Source organism: Protomyctophum bolini (assembly GCF_963924005.1).
Source record: "Protomyctophum bolini genome assembly, chromosome: 22".
Taxonomy (NCBI): domain Eukaryota; kingdom Metazoa; phylum Chordata; class Actinopteri; order Myctophiformes; family Myctophidae; genus Protomyctophum; species Protomyctophum bolini.
In genome coordinates, this window is record NC_137883.1 from 8,851,787 (window position 1) to 8,872,010 (window position 20,224).

The 20,224-nt window shown below is 40.7% G+C and overlaps 3 protein-coding genes across 3 annotated transcripts; 2 read left to right on the plus strand and 1 right to left on the minus strand.

Annotated features, from left to right (window-relative positions):
- Positions 1-804: 804 nt before the first annotated feature.
- On the plus strand, positions 805-3,211 carry LOC308309510 (protein phosphatase 1 regulatory subunit 3C-B-like). Its single transcript, XM_080755387.1, has 3 exons — positions 805-895; positions 1,115-1,189; positions 1,688-3,211. The coding sequence occupies exons 2-3, from the start codon at positions 1,176-1,178 to the stop codon at positions 2,709-2,711; spliced, it is 1,038 nt and encodes a 345-aa protein (XP_080611513.1). The 5' UTR covers positions 805-895; positions 1,115-1,175; the 3' UTR covers positions 2,712-3,211.
- Positions 3,212-8,573: 5,362 nt separating this feature from the next.
- LOC308309506 (phospholipase A2, minor isoenzyme-like) lies at positions 8,574-11,453 on the minus strand (the record flags this gene model as incomplete). Its single annotated transcript, XM_080755383.1, has 3 exons — positions 11,326-11,453; positions 10,078-10,226; positions 8,574-8,692 (listed from the first exon to the last, which is right to left on the minus strand). Exons 1-3 carry the CDS (start codon positions 11,430-11,432, stop codon positions 8,574-8,576), a joined length of 375 nt encoding a protein of 124 aa, XP_080611509.1. The 5' UTR covers positions 11,433-11,453.
- A 7,817-nt stretch (positions 11,454-19,270) lies between these two features.
- LOC308310319 (NADH dehydrogenase [ubiquinone] 1 beta subcomplex subunit 4-like) lies at positions 19,271-19,654 on the plus strand (the record flags this gene model as incomplete). The annotated part of the gene is made up of 1 exon (XM_080756620.1): positions 19,271-19,654. One exon carries the CDS (start codon positions 19,271-19,273, stop codon positions 19,652-19,654), a length of 384 nt encoding a protein of 127 aa, XP_080612746.1.
- Between the last annotated feature and the right edge of the window lie 570 nt (positions 19,655-20,224).

Genomic DNA, 20,224 nt, shown 5'->3' on the forward strand with positions numbered 1-20,224 from the left:
GTAGAGCGTAGGGCACAATTAAGTCAGAGAGGTAGGACGGTGAGAGGTCATGTCGTGTTTTAAAAACAAATAAAATAACTTAAACTTAAAATCAATTCTAGACTTAACCAGACTTAATGACGTGCTTAAAATAGCCCTGGATGTCACGTTAAAAATAAAAAATAGTGTGGAATTGTATATACAGTAGGGCTGAAGTGGTTAAATGTGTGTTTTGTAATAATAATCTACAAAGTTAAGTATACTATAACAAATGTTTTCAAATAAATGTAGTCGAGTAAAAGTACAATATTTGGATCCAAAATGTAGTAGTAGAAATGAAGTAGAAGTAAAGTATTGGGAATTGGAAATACTCAAGTAAAGTACAGTACTACGACATTAAATGTGCTTAGTTACTTTCCACCACTGTACTTAACACCTAAACAACTTCTCTTGCGAGTAGAAATCATCACAAACAACTAGTTGCGTGAGCTTGCGTCTAAGATGACGTGGCCCACTGGCCCTGTCTGCCCTCTTATTTTCCCCATGGCATTTTAACAGCCAAGAGCCAAGCCTGGATGAGTTGACTGAATACTGGTGTGTGTTCAATCAACTCTCTGCTGCTCACTCACAGGGAGGTGGGGTCAGTATCTGAGGAGAGAACAGACTTGTGTTGTGTGTAACTGTTCTTTTGGAGGCGGAACATAGACACAGAAGCATCATCCCATTGGTTAAGTACTACCCACACAAATGCTGTGGGCAGTAAAGGTTCCACCCCCTTTTCCACATTCTTATAGTCTCAGGTGAGCTGAGCTTAGACAGATCAGTGGGACATTTCTCCTTTTTTGTGAGACGCTGGCGAAAAATGACTCCTGGAAGATGTTGATTTGCTGATGGATAGAGAGGAGCGTTACATTCGGTATGTGCAATCATTATAATTTTTTTCCAATGTCACATAATCAATGTCATATCATAATCTGATGATTTTAACCAACTTGACTTACAACAATGTGTAAAAAAAGTGCTGCTTTTCTACAGTGAACTAGATAGTGTGTGACCTATTTGAGTCCTCTTTCTGCACACTTGTGTGAAATTGTGTGGAATTCACATTTCTCTAAACACATTTTCCTTTCTTCAGGTTATTCTTGTTTTTCTGAGCTGTCCATTGCCAGAGGGCCAAGGATTTCCACGAGCAGAAAATGCATTGTGCAAAGTAGGTTAATGTGCAAATCTATGTGTCCAATAATCCCTTACTACAGTGTGTTCATGTGATCACCATAAACGCAACATAAAAAAAAAAAAACATTTTAGGGGTGCATTGAGCTATTAACGATTGACCCATTTTATACTTTGTCATACCATTGTATGACAAAGTATCAAATAAGGCCTAATCAGAATAATCCTCATTGATTAATGGAAAAAGTAATCGATGGAATATTTTGATTGATTGTTTATTTATTTTTGTGTCATGCACACCTTGTGCACAACCCTCATGGGTTTATAAGACACCATTTCACAGTTGCAATTACAGCATGTTTTACATTACATAATTTATGCATTTACAGCATGTTTACATTACATAATTCATTATAATAATATTTCATAAACACTAATAAAATAAATAATCAATTGCAGACCTAAACCATTTCAAGCACTTTGCTTTAACTTTGACTGTATGAACCTAACCTAAACCTTGTCAATTCCCTTTCAGAGTGCTCCACGCCTTCAGCAGCCACCCACAGCAGTCTATGCTGCCTGTTGAACTAGCCATGCATCTGTGCCTGAGCCAGAACCAGCCGTTGCGTCATCTCCTAGGCATGCCTCTGGTGAAACCAACGGAGCCTCTTAGTCAGCCCATAGACTGTCCAACAACAAGGAACGACCATCAGTCTCGACAGCACTACTCCTCCTCCTCAATGACCTCCTCCTCACCTTCCTCTTCCCCTGAGCCCTCATCACCGCTTCGGAGTTGTTTCCGCAGAGGCCGCGGCAGCCAGAGCAAAAAGCGTGTGGTGTTTGCGGACGCCAAGGGCCTGGCCCTCACCGATGTGCATTTCTTCTTCTCCGAGCCTTTGTCCCTTCCGGTTTCATCAGTGACGTACCCCTCTCCAACCAAGCTCCTGCAGGGCCACCAGCAGCCCTCGTTCAAAGTGCAGCGCTACAAGGTGAGACTGGGCTTCCCACAGCCGACCCTAGACCTAAAAGCCTTCATCGTTCGCCTGAAAGAGACACTGGTACAGCTGGAGAGCTGCTACTTGACAGAGCACGCCATGAGTGGCACCGTACGTGCCTGTAACGTTAGCTCGGAGAAGTCTGCGCATGTGCGAGTCACTTTTGATTCTTGGCGGACACACCAGGACATTCCCTGCACCTTCCAGCACCAACGTTACGGGGGTTCGGACATGGATGTCTTTGCCTACAGTGTGGCCTTTCCCCATAACCTGGACCCGAGCGAACGCCTTGAGTTCTGCGTGTCCTTCAGGCCCGGCACAGGTGCCGCACTGCGCTGGGATAACAACCGAGGTCAGAACTACAGGGTGTGTGTGGAACCGGTGGGGACGGATACGAGCCAAGGCCCATATCAGTCCCTAGTAACCCGACGTAATCTTGCACGGCCTGCACTCCAGCGACCGCCCTCATATCCGTTATGTGCAACCGTCAATATGAAGAACTATGCTGATTTGCACTCGGGGAGGTTTATCAAGCAGCCAGAGACCCACTATTCTTCTCGCTAGGCTGACCACAACGAGTGTGCATGTTACGACATTTCCCAGGTTTCTGAATTGACGAAGGCCTCTTAAAGTTCACATGGTTCAATGTTCCACTGTTTAACCACTTGAAACCTATTGAATCCCTATTCTGTATTCTGGGTATAACATTTCAATGAAAATAGCAAAGCTTGCACATAGCTGTTTTTGGTGTAGTGGTGAAAGAAAAGGAGGGTACGGACTACAGAGCCCTGGGGATCAGTAAATTATATATGGTCAAAGTGGCTAATATTAGCATTCCACTGTGGACTTCTGTCATTTCACTGTGTAATGTTCATGTGCGATGTCTATTTTATACTAATTAATAATTTGAGATGAACGTCTTGTACAGGGAATTTTGCTATCAAATATTTAGTGCTCATTGTGTGGCACATAATACACGGTAGAAACTTTCAGTGTTCAACTATTATGTGAAATAATACTGTAAATGTGAAATAACTGTTAATTGCACTAGTGGTAGAAGATGGATGGACTATTATTTATAATAAAACTTGCAGACCATTTTGTATATTTGTGTTTATTTGTATCATAGAATCATAGATTAAACTATCTGATTGGGGAACTGGCGGCCCGGGGGCCACATGCGGCCCCACCTTCACTTAATGCAGCACCCAGCAGGTTAATTTCAGAATACTGATACATTATTGATTTCAGCTGTTACAATTCCAAACGTGCAAACATGACCTGCTTTACTTAATTATGTTGTCTTTTACTTTTTTTTTTATGCCAAATGTAAATGTATAAGTTCATAAAGTGAACATAAGTATAACTAAATGCATTTGAAAATATTACTATTAAAAAATAGAAAAGTATTCAGGATTTCAATTCAAATGTAGCAAATATAGCCACAAGCTCCAAACGCATCGCATCATCACGTGTTTTGAACTTACAGATCGGCTATTTTTGCTACTTTTCCGTGACATGATAGAATGATGAAGTAGTACATTAATTTATTAATTTTTTTTTAAATACGAGATAAGTGGTTTCTGCCCGACAGTATATGCAATGCAGCCCTCTGGAGTGTATGTGGAAATATAGTGGCCCTCTCCATCATCAAAGTTGCCCACCCCTGATCAATGATGAAATAATGATTTTTAATCAAAATAAAAGCCTGCTTCATAAATATTACAATTATCCAGCACATTGCACGGTTTTAGTATTAAATAAACATACTGTGGCTAAATGTCACAAATTATCTATGGTGGCCAGTGTACAGTATAGCCTCAAATGAAGACACAGTGGTCCCTGACGGAAAGGTTACGATCATAAATCCGTATTGTTTTGCAAAAACGTGCTTGGAAACGTGCTTGGAAAGGTGCTTGGAACAACAAACAAAACGTCACACATACTGAAAAGAATCGGGCAAACAATCCCTTCTTTTATTTAAGATAGTTCAAATATTCTCAGAATTCAAGACGGGCAAGGCGACACCTTAGTCTTAGGATGTGGGTCAGGTATGCAGAAATCTTATTCCCTTCTCTTTTTTTAAACACTCTTATCTCCAACAATTCCCGTAGGCTCAGATTTCCATTTACTGTGTATGTCATGCATACCAGACAGAAAGTAAGTGAAATGAGAATATCTAGGCGGTCCTGACGCACGCACGCACATACGCACACACACAGACACACACACCACACACACACACACACACACACACACACACACATACACACACACACACACACACACACACACACACACACACACTCGTGCATACAAACACACACTCGTGCATACAGGCGGTGGGTGTCTCTAGAGGAGCCAGAGGAAGACAGTCCTCTACCTGTTTTTCTCTGTTGTGTAAAGTTGAATTTAACTCCAGGCAACGTGACTCACAAGGACAGCAGGTGCTGAGCGGCACATAGCTGGTAACCATGGCAGCTGTAAGGCCCTGCTTCACAGTCTAGGGACTCTGTTGGGCCTGTGTTTACATGCAAGGGTGGAGTCATTATCAGTATTGTAAAAACCCTGCGGTGAGAAACTCTCAATTCCTGATTCTCTCTGTTCTCTGGTTCCTCCTCCTAACTCGCCAGCAGTCGGTCTTGTCTCCTCACATGCACTCTGTTGTCTCTCGGGCAAAAGATCCCTCTCCCAAGATCATAGCTTTTGTGAGCCAGTTCCGCCTCACTGAATGAAGTCAGCCTCACATGGTAAATGTTTACGACGCTCACATGTAGTTTTCATGGGGGTTTCACATATCATTTCTTTTCAATCTATTGTGTTAAAGTTTCTTCTTTGTAACCATTTCATGGAAGCAGCTGGCTGTCCCCTCTAATAATCTGCTGTGGACACTTTTATTAACTGAAGTTTCTCACAGTAACATTACATCTATCACACACTATTGTGTTCCAACACAACAATATGGTAGGAAACGACTGCTTCCTAACCTGGTATAGTGGCTTTCGGTAGCCAATACGCTAATACAAAACACAGGGAGTCGTGCAATCACATTCACAATATATGCATATTCGATTTACATAATTTGCCACCCGTTTCATCAGCTTGCCTGAATCACAGGTTGCTTAAAGTCGGCAAGACACTGACTCTGCCGTATGGTTATTATGAGCAGAGTTGGAACAATCATCAGACCAATCAGATGGATTGGGCAGTGCCAACCTGTTCAAGTTATAATTATGTATGCATGCTGTTCCCTACCAGAATCACTGGTTTGCCTATAATCTGCCATGTTGCTTTCAAATGCCATGTTTAAATACACCCCTAGGCCTATATGTACTCGGAACATTCAGTACTGTGCATACTGTAATATCCAGGATCCCAATTTGATATGGATTTAGGTCAAAGACTACAGAACATGTCACTGCTTGAATATCAGACAGTGGGGTATGCATATACATTAATATCTACACAGGCAAGACTGAGTTTGAGCTGCTCTGAAAGCCAGGCTGACTTTGTGAGATGGTGGTTGGACATTTACATAATGGCTGTCATAATGTAATAATGGTGTAAAATCATTTGGATCCAGATTCGTTTGTTGTTCCATTTGGTGCAGAGTGGAGAACAGAGTATGAACAGCAATTGGACGTTAATGATTTAAGAAAATTTTTTTAAACAATATTTATTGACATTCTTTTTCAATTATATAAAACATTAGTTATAGCTCTCTTGTTAATAAAATGTCAAACACAAACATATAACAGATACACAAATTTAATTTTCCTCCCCACATTACTGTGGATTATCTAATACAGGTCCTAATGGATTGCTTTTCATAAAACACATGATCTGTCTCCATATTTCCCTGCTAAAGTCAATTGCTCTAGTGCAAGACAATTTGACAGTTCTTTGTACCATTGCTTAATGTCTGGTTTGTCTGGGTTTTTCCAAAAGAGTGCAATTGTATGTTTAGCTTGTAGAAGAGAGTAAGTAATCATACTGTTCTTTTTACTATTCATTTTGAAGTTATTAGGAAATATACCCAAGATACACAGTTGTGGACAAATAGGAATATCCTCTGAGATTATCTGGGATAATATACCAAGTACTTCTTTCCAAAACTTCATGATCTCTGGGCATTGCCATAAACCGTGAAATAATGTACCCTTCTCCACCTTGCACTTTACACATTGGTCTGGTATATTAGGATCAAAATGATTAAGTAGAGGAGTAATATACGTTCGCATCAACCATTTGTATTGTAGTAACTTGTATCTGGTATTGATCGTCTGTTTGGGCTTGATTTAAGACATTTTGTTAAAATTTGCAAAAGAAAATTATAATAAAATAAAACATTGCTCAGCAGGCCAATTCTGAAAAGGGTGGGATTTATTCCTCTGACTAATAGGAATGTGCATGTAAAATTCCACGTGCCAATCCAAAACCAATTAGGATGGAATATGGAAAAATAGCAATATAGAATTGCCATGCTATCGCCTGGCTGAGACAATGTGTTCTCAGATGTTGTTGGAGTATTATGGCCAATAAAGATTTGCACATGGAATGCCCTCTGCATTTAATCTATACCGTATCCTAACTATTAGGTGCAGTGAGCAACTATTGAACAGGCCTAACGCCGTTGAACAGTTGGGAGTTATGTGTTAATTGATTGCTAAATGACACTTTGGCAAAATAAACTAGTATAGTCCGGCAGCCGACAGGCTTTTGTTTAAAGTACAACATTTGGTATACGTATATATTCTTTTTTAATTGGCCTAAAATATTGTCTATATACGTACATTCATGAGTGGATTCATGAGTGTATGTATATAGACAATACTTTAGGCCAATAAAAAAAGACTACACATTTCCCACTCCACAACACGGACTGCCGGACTATAGTAGGAGCTGGGGATGAAACCACGAATGGCCAATCTACCTCCTGAGCCATATTGCTGCCCACTGATGGGCATTTCTAAGTGTTTTTAACAGTAGGACTATTTGTTGTGAATTGGCTTTTGGCTAGACTGATGATGTAAAGGTCATGGTGGCGTATGATGTAAAATCATGCCAATGCCTAAGAAGCAAGAGTCAAACTTCTTCAAATTCAGATCAAAAATACTTTTTCATTTTGCATCAGTCCTCATGTAGCCTGGGATGTTATTGTAGAGTCTGCCGAGAGCCCTCAGAAAGGTATTTCTGCTCACAGCAATGAAGAACACAATAAGTAGACAGTATCTGTTGCTGTGGGAACAGAACTCCTTTTTTGCTTTCCACTGTCTGTTTCTCCTCACAGAAAAGCGTAAACAGCAGCACCACAATTTATCTCATTTGCTATAACGTATTATGCATCATGCAGTAATTAGTCCTTAGCTAATGTATTTTTCTTTTCTTTTTTTAAGAACAGATTGCACAATGTATATTTTTGTCAAGTCAGTTATGTCAGAAAGGATAGTCCTAACCATGTCTTCTTAATCATCACTGTTACACACATCATGAGCTGGTAGGTTTTGAAGCATACTGTGCTACAGTATAGGCAACAAGCCAATTAACGTGACACTTCGGTTCAGTAAAGTATGAGCTTTCTTATGAGCAGCTGATTAAATCGTTGCTGTCAGGAGGAAACCTCATAACTCCATTTTTGAGCTTTTTGATTTTTTTTGCATAAATCAGTGCTATTAAACACCCTTTACGTCTGTGTGTTGTTTCGAAAATATTGAACCAATGTAAAGTAGTAAAAAGTGCTTTGGACAAAACCTCTTAACTCCATTAGACCCTCAAACTGTCTGCTAAAGCAGCTAACTCCACCACCTCTCTCCCTCTCATGGAAGTAATTGACAATATCACAACACCAACTTTGATGAGGCAGTATTGTTTTGTTTTAAAAATATAAGGTTTTCTTAATTTCCTGAAAAGAAATATATTTTTCATTTTCCTGAAAAATGAAAGTTTTTGGAGTTAGGTGGTTTCCTCCCGACAGCAGAGATATGGCATAGTGTTCAGGTAACTCACATTCAGAGCAAACACAAGGGAAACACATAAGAAAAGAAAGACACTTTTACGCCCTCTATTGGTAAGGAAGAATATAATTTTGCCTGTACCCCATTAGGCCATAAGTTACTGGACTGGGAAGGGAACTCTAGTCTAGCTTATGGCAGCACAAGTTCCTATTCATAGAAGTAATGTGTGCGCTCTCCTTCATATTGGTTTATTATAAAGAAAAAAAACTCCCACTCTCCCAATCTCACAGAGTTTGTAGGAAAAGGGTCATGTACTTACAGTAATATTGTAATAAATCATCATGTACTAGTTTTTGTTTGTTTCCAGAATTGATTTTATTTACATGACAGCTCTATCAGTTCGTAAGACAAGGTGTCACACAAACAGTGGATATTTCAATTGGAAGCAACTCCAAACTGTCCTCTGTTGTCTTCATTTGCATTGGTTGCTGGGCAGGTGTTCATGCTCAGGGAGCCAAGGACTCACGCCGAAGCACTCTGCAGCCTTCCTGTCACACTCACAGATGAACATTTCACACGCGTTGTTGTTGCCTGAGGGTGAATAAGTAGAATTCTCAGTGATAACTACGAGAGAAGCCTATATATAAACCGTTTGACACTCAAAATTAGCACTGAGATTTGTTTCTCTCACTCACATTTGCTGTTGTCTCTAAAGAAAATATAATATAAGAAGTAATAATAATAATAATAATAATAATAATAGATGTTTAATCATAAATAACACAAACACTAGCTCAAACAGACTGCACTTCACAGTAGGCTGTAAAGTAAACAGAGGTTGGTTTACCCTCCAGGAAGGCAGTTTATCACAGATAAGGAATGGTAAACAAACTGTATACCGGTATGCTTGGAGAAGCATGGACAGAGGCTATGGATTTTCAAAAGTGCAGCATGTCACTGAGGCTATCGTCTAGCCACTGTCCATGGCAACACTTTATTTGAGTAATGTGTAGTACATACAGTATGTAGCCTATTGTACGTACTTTCCAAGTACACTATAAAAAGAAATATTTTTTAACGTATTGTTAGTCATTTGCTATTTGGTTTATTGTTTCTTTAATACTTTTTTGAAGTTTTGTTTTGATAAACCAGATAGCTATTCATATTCATATTCTGGCAACACATTCTAACTACTAGGATGCAGTGAGGAGGTGCCATTAAAGGACAACTTTAGTTTTTTTCAACCAAGGTTCATGTTTTAGTTTGTTATTAGATAAAGTAAAAGATGAGTGTTAATCTTTTTTCATTTGCTGCTTTCTTTCGTTTTAGGGAATTTAGCTGTTTTTGACAGGGGGGCGGGGGCATTCGAGCATGGGTCTAAATATGTATTTTTTAACACAATTTTATGGTGATTTCTTTTTTTATGGTTTACTATAGTCCTAATAAACGTCAGGAAATTACATCTGGCCACAGAAGATCACAGGATCTACTGAATGTGAAGGTAGCCTACTGGGGGAAGGCTTATACTGTGTGTATAGGCTCAATATGTAAGTTTGTCACATTCAATAGATCCTGTGATCTTTTGTGGCCAGATATCATTTCCTGGCGTTTATTAGGACTATAGTAAACCATAAAAAAATAAATCACCATAAAATTGTGTTAAAAAATACATATTTAGCCCCATGCTCGAATGCCCCCGCCCCCCTGTCAAAAACTGCTAAAATCCCTAAAACGAACGAAAGCAGCAAATTAAAGAAAATGAACACTCACCTTTTAGTTTCTCTAATAACAACCTAAAACATGAACCTTGGTTGAAAAAAACTAAAGTTGTCCTTTAATATAGCACCCGGGTAGAATTTTAGTGGTTAAGTGCCTTGCTCAGGAACACATCCTTTGGGGAATGGGGGTTCTGAACCAGTGAACTTCTGATTAATAGATTAGAGGGAACAGTTAGGGAACAGTTCAAGTGTGCTTACTTTTACAAGTCACTTTCCCCTCTCCCCCGACACTGTTGCTCTGGTCACACTTGTAGCTGTAAAGCTCGGTGTAAGGGTTGTCGACTAGGAACCAGCAGTCAGGGTGCTGCATAGCCTCACTGTAACAACGGTCATGCACCTCACAGCATCTGGCAAAAAAGAGATGTGCAGTTGGTATCGGAATCTGAATCAGTTTCATGAGACGGATAAATGATGATAAATTGTCAGATGAAAAGAAACAGCTGGTGATGCCATGTGTATCAGAGGATGCATATGGTTGTCTACACGCTTTTGCATCACATTAGGGATGCATGATATACTGTACCCTTCATTATATCAGTAGTGGACAAGATTTACTTGAAATATCGGCTAAGGGTATTTTTTATATATTTATGTTTAAATGCATTTTCTTGGAAGCTTTCAAAAGGTTCAAGCTGTAATGCAAATAAAAGCAAAAAAGTTAAAGTTAACATTTATGTGACACCTATACTACTACTGTAATACTGTAAGTTGTTTGAACTAATACAGTATGTGATCTTCTTCACTATTGAAAGCAGACACTTGGACTCAGAGTGTAGTGTTCATCATTAGGTCTCTTAAATAAGCTATTTACACTATTTTGTGAAAACTTCTGACTTAAAAAATGTTTTAGGGAAAATTTCAATGCAGCAATGCATTGATATGAAAAGAAAATGTACTTTGTCATTTATACTTTTGAATACTTTTTAAAGCAAATAGCCTACTCCAGTACTCGACAGTGTTCATTTTGTTGACTAAGACTAAAAGACTAAGGTTTTTGATATTTAGTCGACTAAGACTAAACGATTTCAGAAGACTAAATGTGACTAAAACTAAATATTTTCTGGCAAAATTAACATTCCATTAAGACTAAGACTAACTGGTGTGTTATTCAAAAGACTAAGACTAAATCTTTTCTGGCAAAATTAACATTGCATTAAGACTAAGACTATTAAGACTATTTACGTCATGTTTTTATGTTGTTGTGTTGACCCCAGGACGATTAGCTCATGTTATGCATCAGCTACAGTACTGTAATGGGGTTGGTAAATAAAATAAAATAAACAGTCAAGCACTGGGGTTGAGACAAACTACTCTGTGTCTACGGTCTACCACCGACTGTATCACACTTCACACCAATGTTTCAAACATCTTTGAAAGATTAATACTCAGAAATACATCTTTCTGCAGTCACTGGTTCAAGTCTCCTCAAAGAAGCATTGCTCTGACCTGTCCAGTTCATCAACAGGGGTGCCAGACCCTCCCTTGCCACAGTAGCAGCCATAGTCAGCATAGTCCATGATGGGCCAACTATCCGGCATCACACACAGGATCATGTCTCTAAACTGGGTCAGGCCCTTGTCATGGGTTGCCTGGGCTGGAACATACGAGCACATGCATGCACAAATACACATCAACAGATAGGCAGGAGACACACACACACACACACACACACACACACACACACACACACACACACACTATATATCTCCCAAACCAGAGGGAATTATGTAAAACAATCTAGCAGTGCATGCAGCTCTCATTTTAGCTCGACATGCAGTATGTCATTGAACTATTTTCTCAACCGTACAAAAGAAATACAAAATAACAAAGAGAAAATAAACGGCACTATTTATGTAATGAAACTGTATGAATGTATATACAGTATGCATGTCATTGTTGCACTAAATACAAGGGGGGAAAGGTATATGTGGATACCTAAACTAAAGTCCTGTGCTATGCTATAGCTACTAGCAATAGCACATCAATCTGGGTCAAGTTATCTCAGAGCTTTCGGGGCAAGTCGTCACATGTGACAATGTGCCCCAGTTTTACTATTACATGTACACATCAATTATTCTCTGATAATGCGAGTGAAATGCCTCATTTAAAAAAACGTGTGTGATGGATGCACATGGATGGGGTTGGGGGACTTTTCTGCCTTTATTGATAGGACATAGTGTAGATCAGAAAACAGGGAGAGTGACTGGGAATGACATGTAGCAAAGGTCGTCTGGATCGGGACTCGAACCTGAGACACGCTGTCAGGCATGCACCTGGCTATGTGCCTGGGCTGCTAAGCCAGCACAGCGGGCGCCCCAGCAGTGCAAATCTAATGACTTTACATTTTGTGCACAATAGACTGAAGCGAAAGCAAAAGTGTGACAACTGGCCCAGGCAGTGGCGTAACCGTCTGGGCACCCGACTGGTAATCCATAGACATTTAGAGGGCAGGTGCCCAAGTGGAAAAGAAGGCACCTTGTGCAGCACGTGGAACCGGCCGTTGTCTTAGTACTATAATAGTGTGAGATTTATAGATTTTGGGGCATAAATAACTCTTAAACTCTCACTTTTCCAGCCATTCAGTTGCAAAAAAAGAATTAAACTGAACTAAAAAACAGGTTGAGAACGCCTGTATTAGAACACAGGTTATTATTTTCCATTTTCTGAAAAGTGACAGTTTTGGACAAATTGATTTACATAGATGCTACTCACCAATGGAGAGGCCTAAAGCCACAAGAAACAGGGTCTGGAAGGTCTTCATGTTGAGTATGCAGAGGGTCAGTCTGATGTTGGAGCACGTCTAAGCTTGGGAAGGGGAACTCTTTATAGGTCAGGTGTGTGTGACGTCTCGGTCACCACTCACCAGTACCTGCCCACTACACCGTAAACTCCTGAGTGTTGTTTTAACTCACGCAGCAGTGGAAGGGATACTGTTAGCTGCTAAAGGTGGGGCTGATTAATGTGATGCTGGGTTGCTTAAATCATTGTATCAGTTACGGTATATTTATGACATAGCTGTGGTGGAGTAAAAAGTACAATGTTTGATACTTAATAGTATACTTCTACTCCACTACAAAGAGTAAATATTGTCTGTAGTAAAAGTGTGAAACATTTTGAAATACTCAAGTAAAATAAAAGTACCTAAAATGTTTACCACATGAACCCTATATAGTGTTTTAATTTGGTGAATATAGCAGATCTACAAGCTTGTAGAGCTTGGGATCTTGTAGATTGCCTATTTTTGCTTTAGCTTTTAGTTTTAACAGCAGGTACAGAGCTGCAGTATAGAGACCTTGGGAATCTGAGGAACTAGGTCTACGGTGTAGTGTTTTTTAAGTACTTGATTTGGTAAATGTTACTTTCTACCACTGACTCTGAGAGTGTACACATGGTCATGGATACATGGAATAGTATACTATGGAATGTACTACTGTGTACATACAGAGGTCACTCAGGTCACACAGGGAAGCCTGTGGAAAAGAGGAGCATGTGTATAATCGGACGAAAAATCCCACGGTCTGATCCCAGTGAACGTGTTGCACTTCCTGTATTTAATGTTCTGTCTACACACGGGAACACTGTGTTTCACTCCATCTGAGTGAACATCAATCAGGCTAATATACGCATGTGCGGACGCACACAGTATGCATGCTATTTTCTATAAAGCTTTTCTTCCATGTTGAACAGTGGACAATGCCAAACGAACAATCAATCTATCTGTAGGAGCCATTAGGATGGTGATTGATTGATTGATTGATTGAAATATTTATTAACAGTTTGCAGAATTACAGTACATTTCAAGCACAAACTCAATACAAAGACTGTTAACTGTGAGTGGACGACCCAATTAAGCATTACACTGGTTTACAAGAGGGTCCACCATGTTCAATTCATCAAAACATTTAGAGACGTACAAATACACTACTAGACAAAGAACAGAACAGGAATTCATCATAAAGGAGGTAAAAAGGGAAATGAAACGTATACAGTGGGGGGAAAGGGGGGCTGGGGGAGGATTCAGGGGCCAGTTTCGAATTGCAGCCGTCCGTATATAGGTGCCCTTTGAGAGCGGTTTTGAAGGAGTCAAGGGATTCGCATGTCTTAATGACTTTGGTAGGGCGTTCCACATTTTGGTGGCATAGGAGCGAAAATAATTTAGTCCCTTGTTTGTGCCGAATCTGGGCTGTACATGGTTCGTTGCACTCCCTCTGGTGACTTATTGATTGTTAGGTTGGCATATTATTTTGGAACACTTGGGGGAGGGCTTTAGATTGACAGCACTGGGTGTGAATTTAGAGGGTCATAGAACAAGGACACAGGACTAGGACACAGGGAAGGGGAGAACATCATTTCTTAGCAGCAGCAGACAGACAGGAATACAAAGAACAGCTAGGAGACTCGTTATTATGAATCAATGTGGTATGTTCATTTCAACTGCACAATTTGCAATAAATACGCCACAAGCAAGCTGAGCTCTACGACTGGACATCCATCTGTAGCTGTTTTCTGTGTGTACTGCGTAGGATCACTCCCACCACCTGTGAAGTAACGTGCAAATAGACATTGGAAGGTGAACAATTGCCGTTACACTATCAACCAATCTATGAAATGCTGTTTGTTTCTTCTGATAGGATCAGGAAACGGCTACAAAAGGCAAAAGGTGATACGTCACTGTGATCTGTCATGTGGTTGACCGAGCCATGACATTAGATAAACGTATGCCAAGACATGCCATCACCACATGGATAAATACATAGAAAATCCTACACTTTGGCGGGGGATATAGTGCTCAGTTTAAGTGGGTTGGAGGCTTGGTGAATTGCTCAATAATGCTTCAGTAGGGGAAAGGAAAAGTGAAGGTATTCTTGTACCCACCTACCACTTTTAATTTAAAAAAGTGAAATGTAATCATTCTTGATTCACCAGGGTTTTCATATATCCTGTAGCACAGGGTGTGAGAAATGTGAAATGTGCGTTATAAATATATTTTTTTAAAAGAGCTTTAGTTGATAACCGGTAATTACAGTAACTAGTCTGCTGTCAATAGTACGCCTTGCACTATCCTTCTGCCCTGTACGATATCATTGTCAGCTGTCAGCCGTATCAGCATGTACTGGAAACATGTCTGCAGTAACATGTCAACACAAACATTCTATACAGTATGTTATATTATTCTGTTTGTGTCAGGGTAGCTACCCGGTAGCTCAGTGTAGAGCACTTTCACTGTCTTTAAATAGCAAAGCTCTGAGTTTGATCCCTGGCACTGCCAAGGCGCCAACCCAGCGCATGAGTAGCATGGCTTGGGTAACTATAGGACATGCAGAACATTCTGGGAGATGATGGTGTTTCACGCCAACTCGGCAATAAAACTCAAAGGGGTTGTCAGTGTCGCGCTCGTTCTCACCCAATGAGCCACTGCAACCTACTCACTTCATTCTGTTTAGATGTTTGCACATTTAATTGACAGCCTTATTCAAGAGTGGCTTAACAATTGACATGTTATTATAATCAGATTTCTGAGTCTGTGTAGAAGCCTCAATGATTATTCACTATAAAAGCTTAAATAAAAAGATGCACTTGAAACGAGTAGCTTTTTCACCCCTCCCCACATATCCCAAGACACAACTTGCACTGCAATGCCTAGTGGAGGAGGAAGTTCACCAAGTTCATGTTTTTTTTATTTATTTATATGATTGTGTGTATTTATTTTTCTGCCACAATAGGCTATAAAGCTTTGACCCAGAACAAAATAATTTCACTCTTACACAAGATGTAACAATAATGTGGCTATTCTCCTATAGTGCAAAAGCAAAGCTCTCAGATAAGCTTCATCTATCAGAGCTACTTCATTCACTATTCTTTGTAGTGTTATATTATTCAACCAGTTCCATTGCTTATAGGGGTGTAACGATATAGTAACTCCATCGAAAAATCCATTTTAATTTCAAGAATCGAAGTATATCGAAATGAAAACGGCAACATTGACTTCAGTATCGTATCGTTTTGCAATGCAAATAATCGGTTTCGAATCGTTTTGCTATTCAGATAATCGATTGTATTAATACTACATTTTTGTGCGTGGTATTTAGCAATTTTTAGAAAAAGGAAAAAGAGGGGTTTAATTACTTAGTTTAAAATAATTGCAATGTATTTTAAATAGTTACTGTATCGATTTCAAATCATTGAACCGTATCAGATCGTATCGCCATAATGAACCAATATCGTCCATGTATCGTATTGTCAACCATGTATCGTGATACGTATCGTATCGCTGTTAAAATGTATCGTTACACCCCTAATTGCTTAACCTCCTTCTGCTGCCACAAACTGCAAATTTGCATTACAGGGAAATAAAATTGCCATATTGTTTCTAATACGAATTTCCACCACTCTGCATTCCTGCGGTGTTGCATATTCTTATATACTGTAACAACTAACTCCATGGGGTGTTTTCACTATAATACATTCCTTTCAATTACCGGAGCTTCTGACTTTGGCAGAGAGGAAGAAGTTGACTCGGGTGAACAGGACGGGCCACTCGGTAAGCCTGCTGCTTCTACAGAGCTATGGAAATTATGGACGGTATCGCTGGATTTAATTGGGCTTCTACCAACTATCAACCAACCCCCCTTAGGTCATATTATGACCTAAGGGGGGTTGGTTGAAAATTGTCCCCCACAAACAAATCAATCATTCAGTCATGCAGTCAGTTTCTGAAGGAAATATTATTTTCAGATATCAGCGGTACGTACTGTAGGAATGTACTTTGCATCAAGTAGAGTTCATGCCTTTAAGAAGAGGCTGAACAAACTCCTCCTCAGTATGTGACTGTAATCCCATAAATAAGGACTGAGCTGATTAAATAATCATCCAACATTCAGTTTATATACCCTGGCCTGACTGAGTAGCTGTGTTTTTTTTTAATGTTATTCATAAAGCCTGTATCTGCCCAAGTTTAATACAATCAAATATTTTGTTTTAAATTATGAATGTTTTATAGGAACTGGGCCTCATGGCTCGGCAAGGCTACTTACATATTCTTCCAATGCCGTTTTGCACCAGTTTGGTGGAATTGACAGCAGAATACTCATTTACACATTGATAATGCCAATCCAGAGGAAAAGCCGCACTTTTTCAATTCTTTCAGCTCATCAGTGCGACAGTTCAACCATGTTGGTTTCAAGCGACTGTACTGCATGGCTGCCACATCTGCATATTGGGCCAGATAATTGCATGGCGATAAGTTGTCAAGACAAGTCTGTTGAATTACAATATAAAGTTGTAAGCTCATTACACATTGAACACTGGGACAATTTCTACTCAGGTGCCAGGTGACTTTATTATACTGTAAACTTGGATATATATTGGCTCTATATAATAATAATATACTATATATAAAATATATATATAGTGGCTTCCTTTGCTGCTACAGTATGTAATGACGTTACATTACATGTATCACTAACACAATATGAAATGTGCAGCCTGTTCACTAGAAAAATACTGCTTACATACAGTATCAGCCACTGAACACAGCATCTGTACTTGAGAACAATGCAATTATATGGTCAGGTTACAAATTAGAATACAGAACTGTATATGACACCTGTGCACGTCTCCTGACCACAACAAAATACAGTCTTGAATTTATTTGAGCTTCTATTGCTGCAGCCCTCTGTTATGACTTCCAAGGATCACACCACCACCAGCCACTAGTGTGCCAAAGCTGCCATCTACTGGCAAAAACAAATATTGCCCTACAGCTAGGCAGATCTGGGTGCAGTCTCAACATCTCTCCTGATGTTATGGCTTACTGAACTTATACTGGAACAAACTCGGACGATTCATTCAGAACCTGAAGCAATGGGCAGTGTTCTCAGAACATGAGATATAGTAGGAGCCCAAAAAAACTCTGTTTGTTTGTTTGTAAAGGACTCTCTATTCTACTCCAGGGATTCTGAAACATAGACGCTGTACACAATGTGCTCATATAGCAACCTCTGGTTAGTTGTCTATCCTGCGTCCTTCCTTCACGACACTAATATATGGCTGTGTGCACGATCCAGGCTTAGCTGCAGGCAGATGGTCAGCATGTCCAGCTCAGTCTTTGGGAGCATATCGACTTGAGTTTGGTTTATGTTGTTGTTTTCAGCTTTCTACAAAATCTTCACCCTACCATTCTCATTTGCCCTTCCTGACTCTTGCAATGGTGTTTTAACATGCACAGCCTGAGGTCCTCGGGTGGGAATCAGCTGGTTGTTGAGTCAACAATGATGAAGACAAAGGATGACCGTACAGGCTATTACACATTTGGAATTTCAAAATTCCATTCTATTTCAGGCCTCTAATTCCGGAACTGTGGGTCGCTCCCCGGGCAAGCTGCGGCCGAAAAACCGATGACGTAGATAAGGTGGACGGTTCAGTGTCAAGAGGGCGGCCAGGGGCCGCAGCGCCTCCCCATGGCCGCCAGGTGGCACTCTTCCCCGGGCAGGGGACTCGGCTCATGCTGTCCTTAGGTGCCTGGGGTGTGTACTCCTACTCCCACAGCGGACAAAGGGCCGATCCGGATGGATCAAGTTCAAGTGGTTAAAATGTCAGCTACTACAGTTGATCTACACTCTTTTCATTCTCTCGTGAGCTTTGAGAGGTCAACCACATTCTGTAATTCAGAAACGATCCTATGGTAAGCGTGAATTTTAGCCAAATCTCCCACAAGTTTATCAGAGCTGCAGTGTTGCTGGCCGATGGGACAAAGAAAGAGTTCGCGAATGCTCAGCCCACTTAATCTGTTTGTCTGTAGATAACACACAATTGGATTTACTCTGGGAGATAAAGCAGACCGTCCATTTCAGATAGAGATTGCACTGTAGTGTATGCACTGCTGTATGTAAAGACTATGCAACCAGTTTGCTAATCTGCATTGTTGTTTACAAAACCTTTTTTTGACATGGGACCATATAGACACTTTGAGACTTATTAAACAGATTATTAAATCACAGCAGGGCACCGGTAGCAAGAAACACAAGGGGCAGCCAAACTAACACACATGCCGGCGCGTTGTGAGCTTGTAGATCTGTTATTTTATGGGTTATGACATAGACATCTCGAAAATTATAGATGGAGGGATAATGTAAGTAAAAGTGACTCGGATCTGGCTGCAACCATGCCCAGACTTGGAGGTGACTGACATCATCAATATGATGTCATCGATACTCCGGAAATCTATCAAGCCAAGAATCTGTGTGTGTCACTGTGTGTGCCGGCGTACATCTGTCTCTGGGTCCCTTTTATGCCCAAATATGGAGATCGTCATCATGATGTCATAGTACTGATGCTATAGATTAGCCTCCAAGTACTCCAATAACGGGTACTGCACTAAGTAATCTGAATCATGGCGGACTACCGCGAAGCGCCCCTGGCCACCCGGCCCAGAACACTAGATCCAGACGAGTATTTTAACCTGTCACCAGACCTGCGACGTGCCGAAGAGGAGAGAGCAGCTATACGGGCAAACCTGAAGCGTCAATACCAGCTGCAGCTCAACAACCCGCACAGGAAAGAGCTCATCGAAGACCCCGCCCTGACCCGCTGGGTTTACGCACGTACCAACCCCTACCCGCACTTCAGAGCCACGCCGAAGACGTCTCTGCTGGGCATGCTCTTTGGCGTCGTGCCGCTTGTTGTTCTCTATTACACCTTCAAGACGGACAGGGACAACAGAGAAGAGCAGATCAAAGCCGGGACCCTCGATCGCAAATTCAAGCTGTCCTACTGAGCCCCATTCCGTCTCTGTAGACGGCCTGTGTGTTCTACAAGTCAGAGCTGTCCTACTGAGCCCCATTCCGTCTCTGTAGACGGCCTGTGTGTTCTACAAGTCAGAGCTGTCCTACTGAGCCCCATTCCGTCTCTGTAGACGGCCTGTGTGTTCTACAAGTCAGAGCTGTCCTACTGAGCCCCATTCCGTCTCTGTAGACGGCCTGTGTGTTCTACAAGTCAGAGCATGCCGAGCGAGACTTGCTACCGAGTGTCTAACCGGAAGTAGCGCCCAATGGATTTAAACGTTGATGCGTTGCAGATCTGTTTACATTTTCCGGGCATGAAACCAGTGTGATTGAAAAATACAGCTTGCGCCGGAGAAGCAACAGAAGCGTAAAGTATAGATGCTTTTAATATAAGCTGTAGTTTTCTCCTTGTGAGATGAGAGAATGTTAAACAATTGGCCCGAGTACAGGCGGGAAGGTGATATGTGTCACTGCATACTCTTCCGGGTTGTGGTGGCACCTGTCAGTGGGAAGTGTGGGGCGAGAGGAGTAGTATGAAGGCTCTACGTCCTCCTACTAGCCCA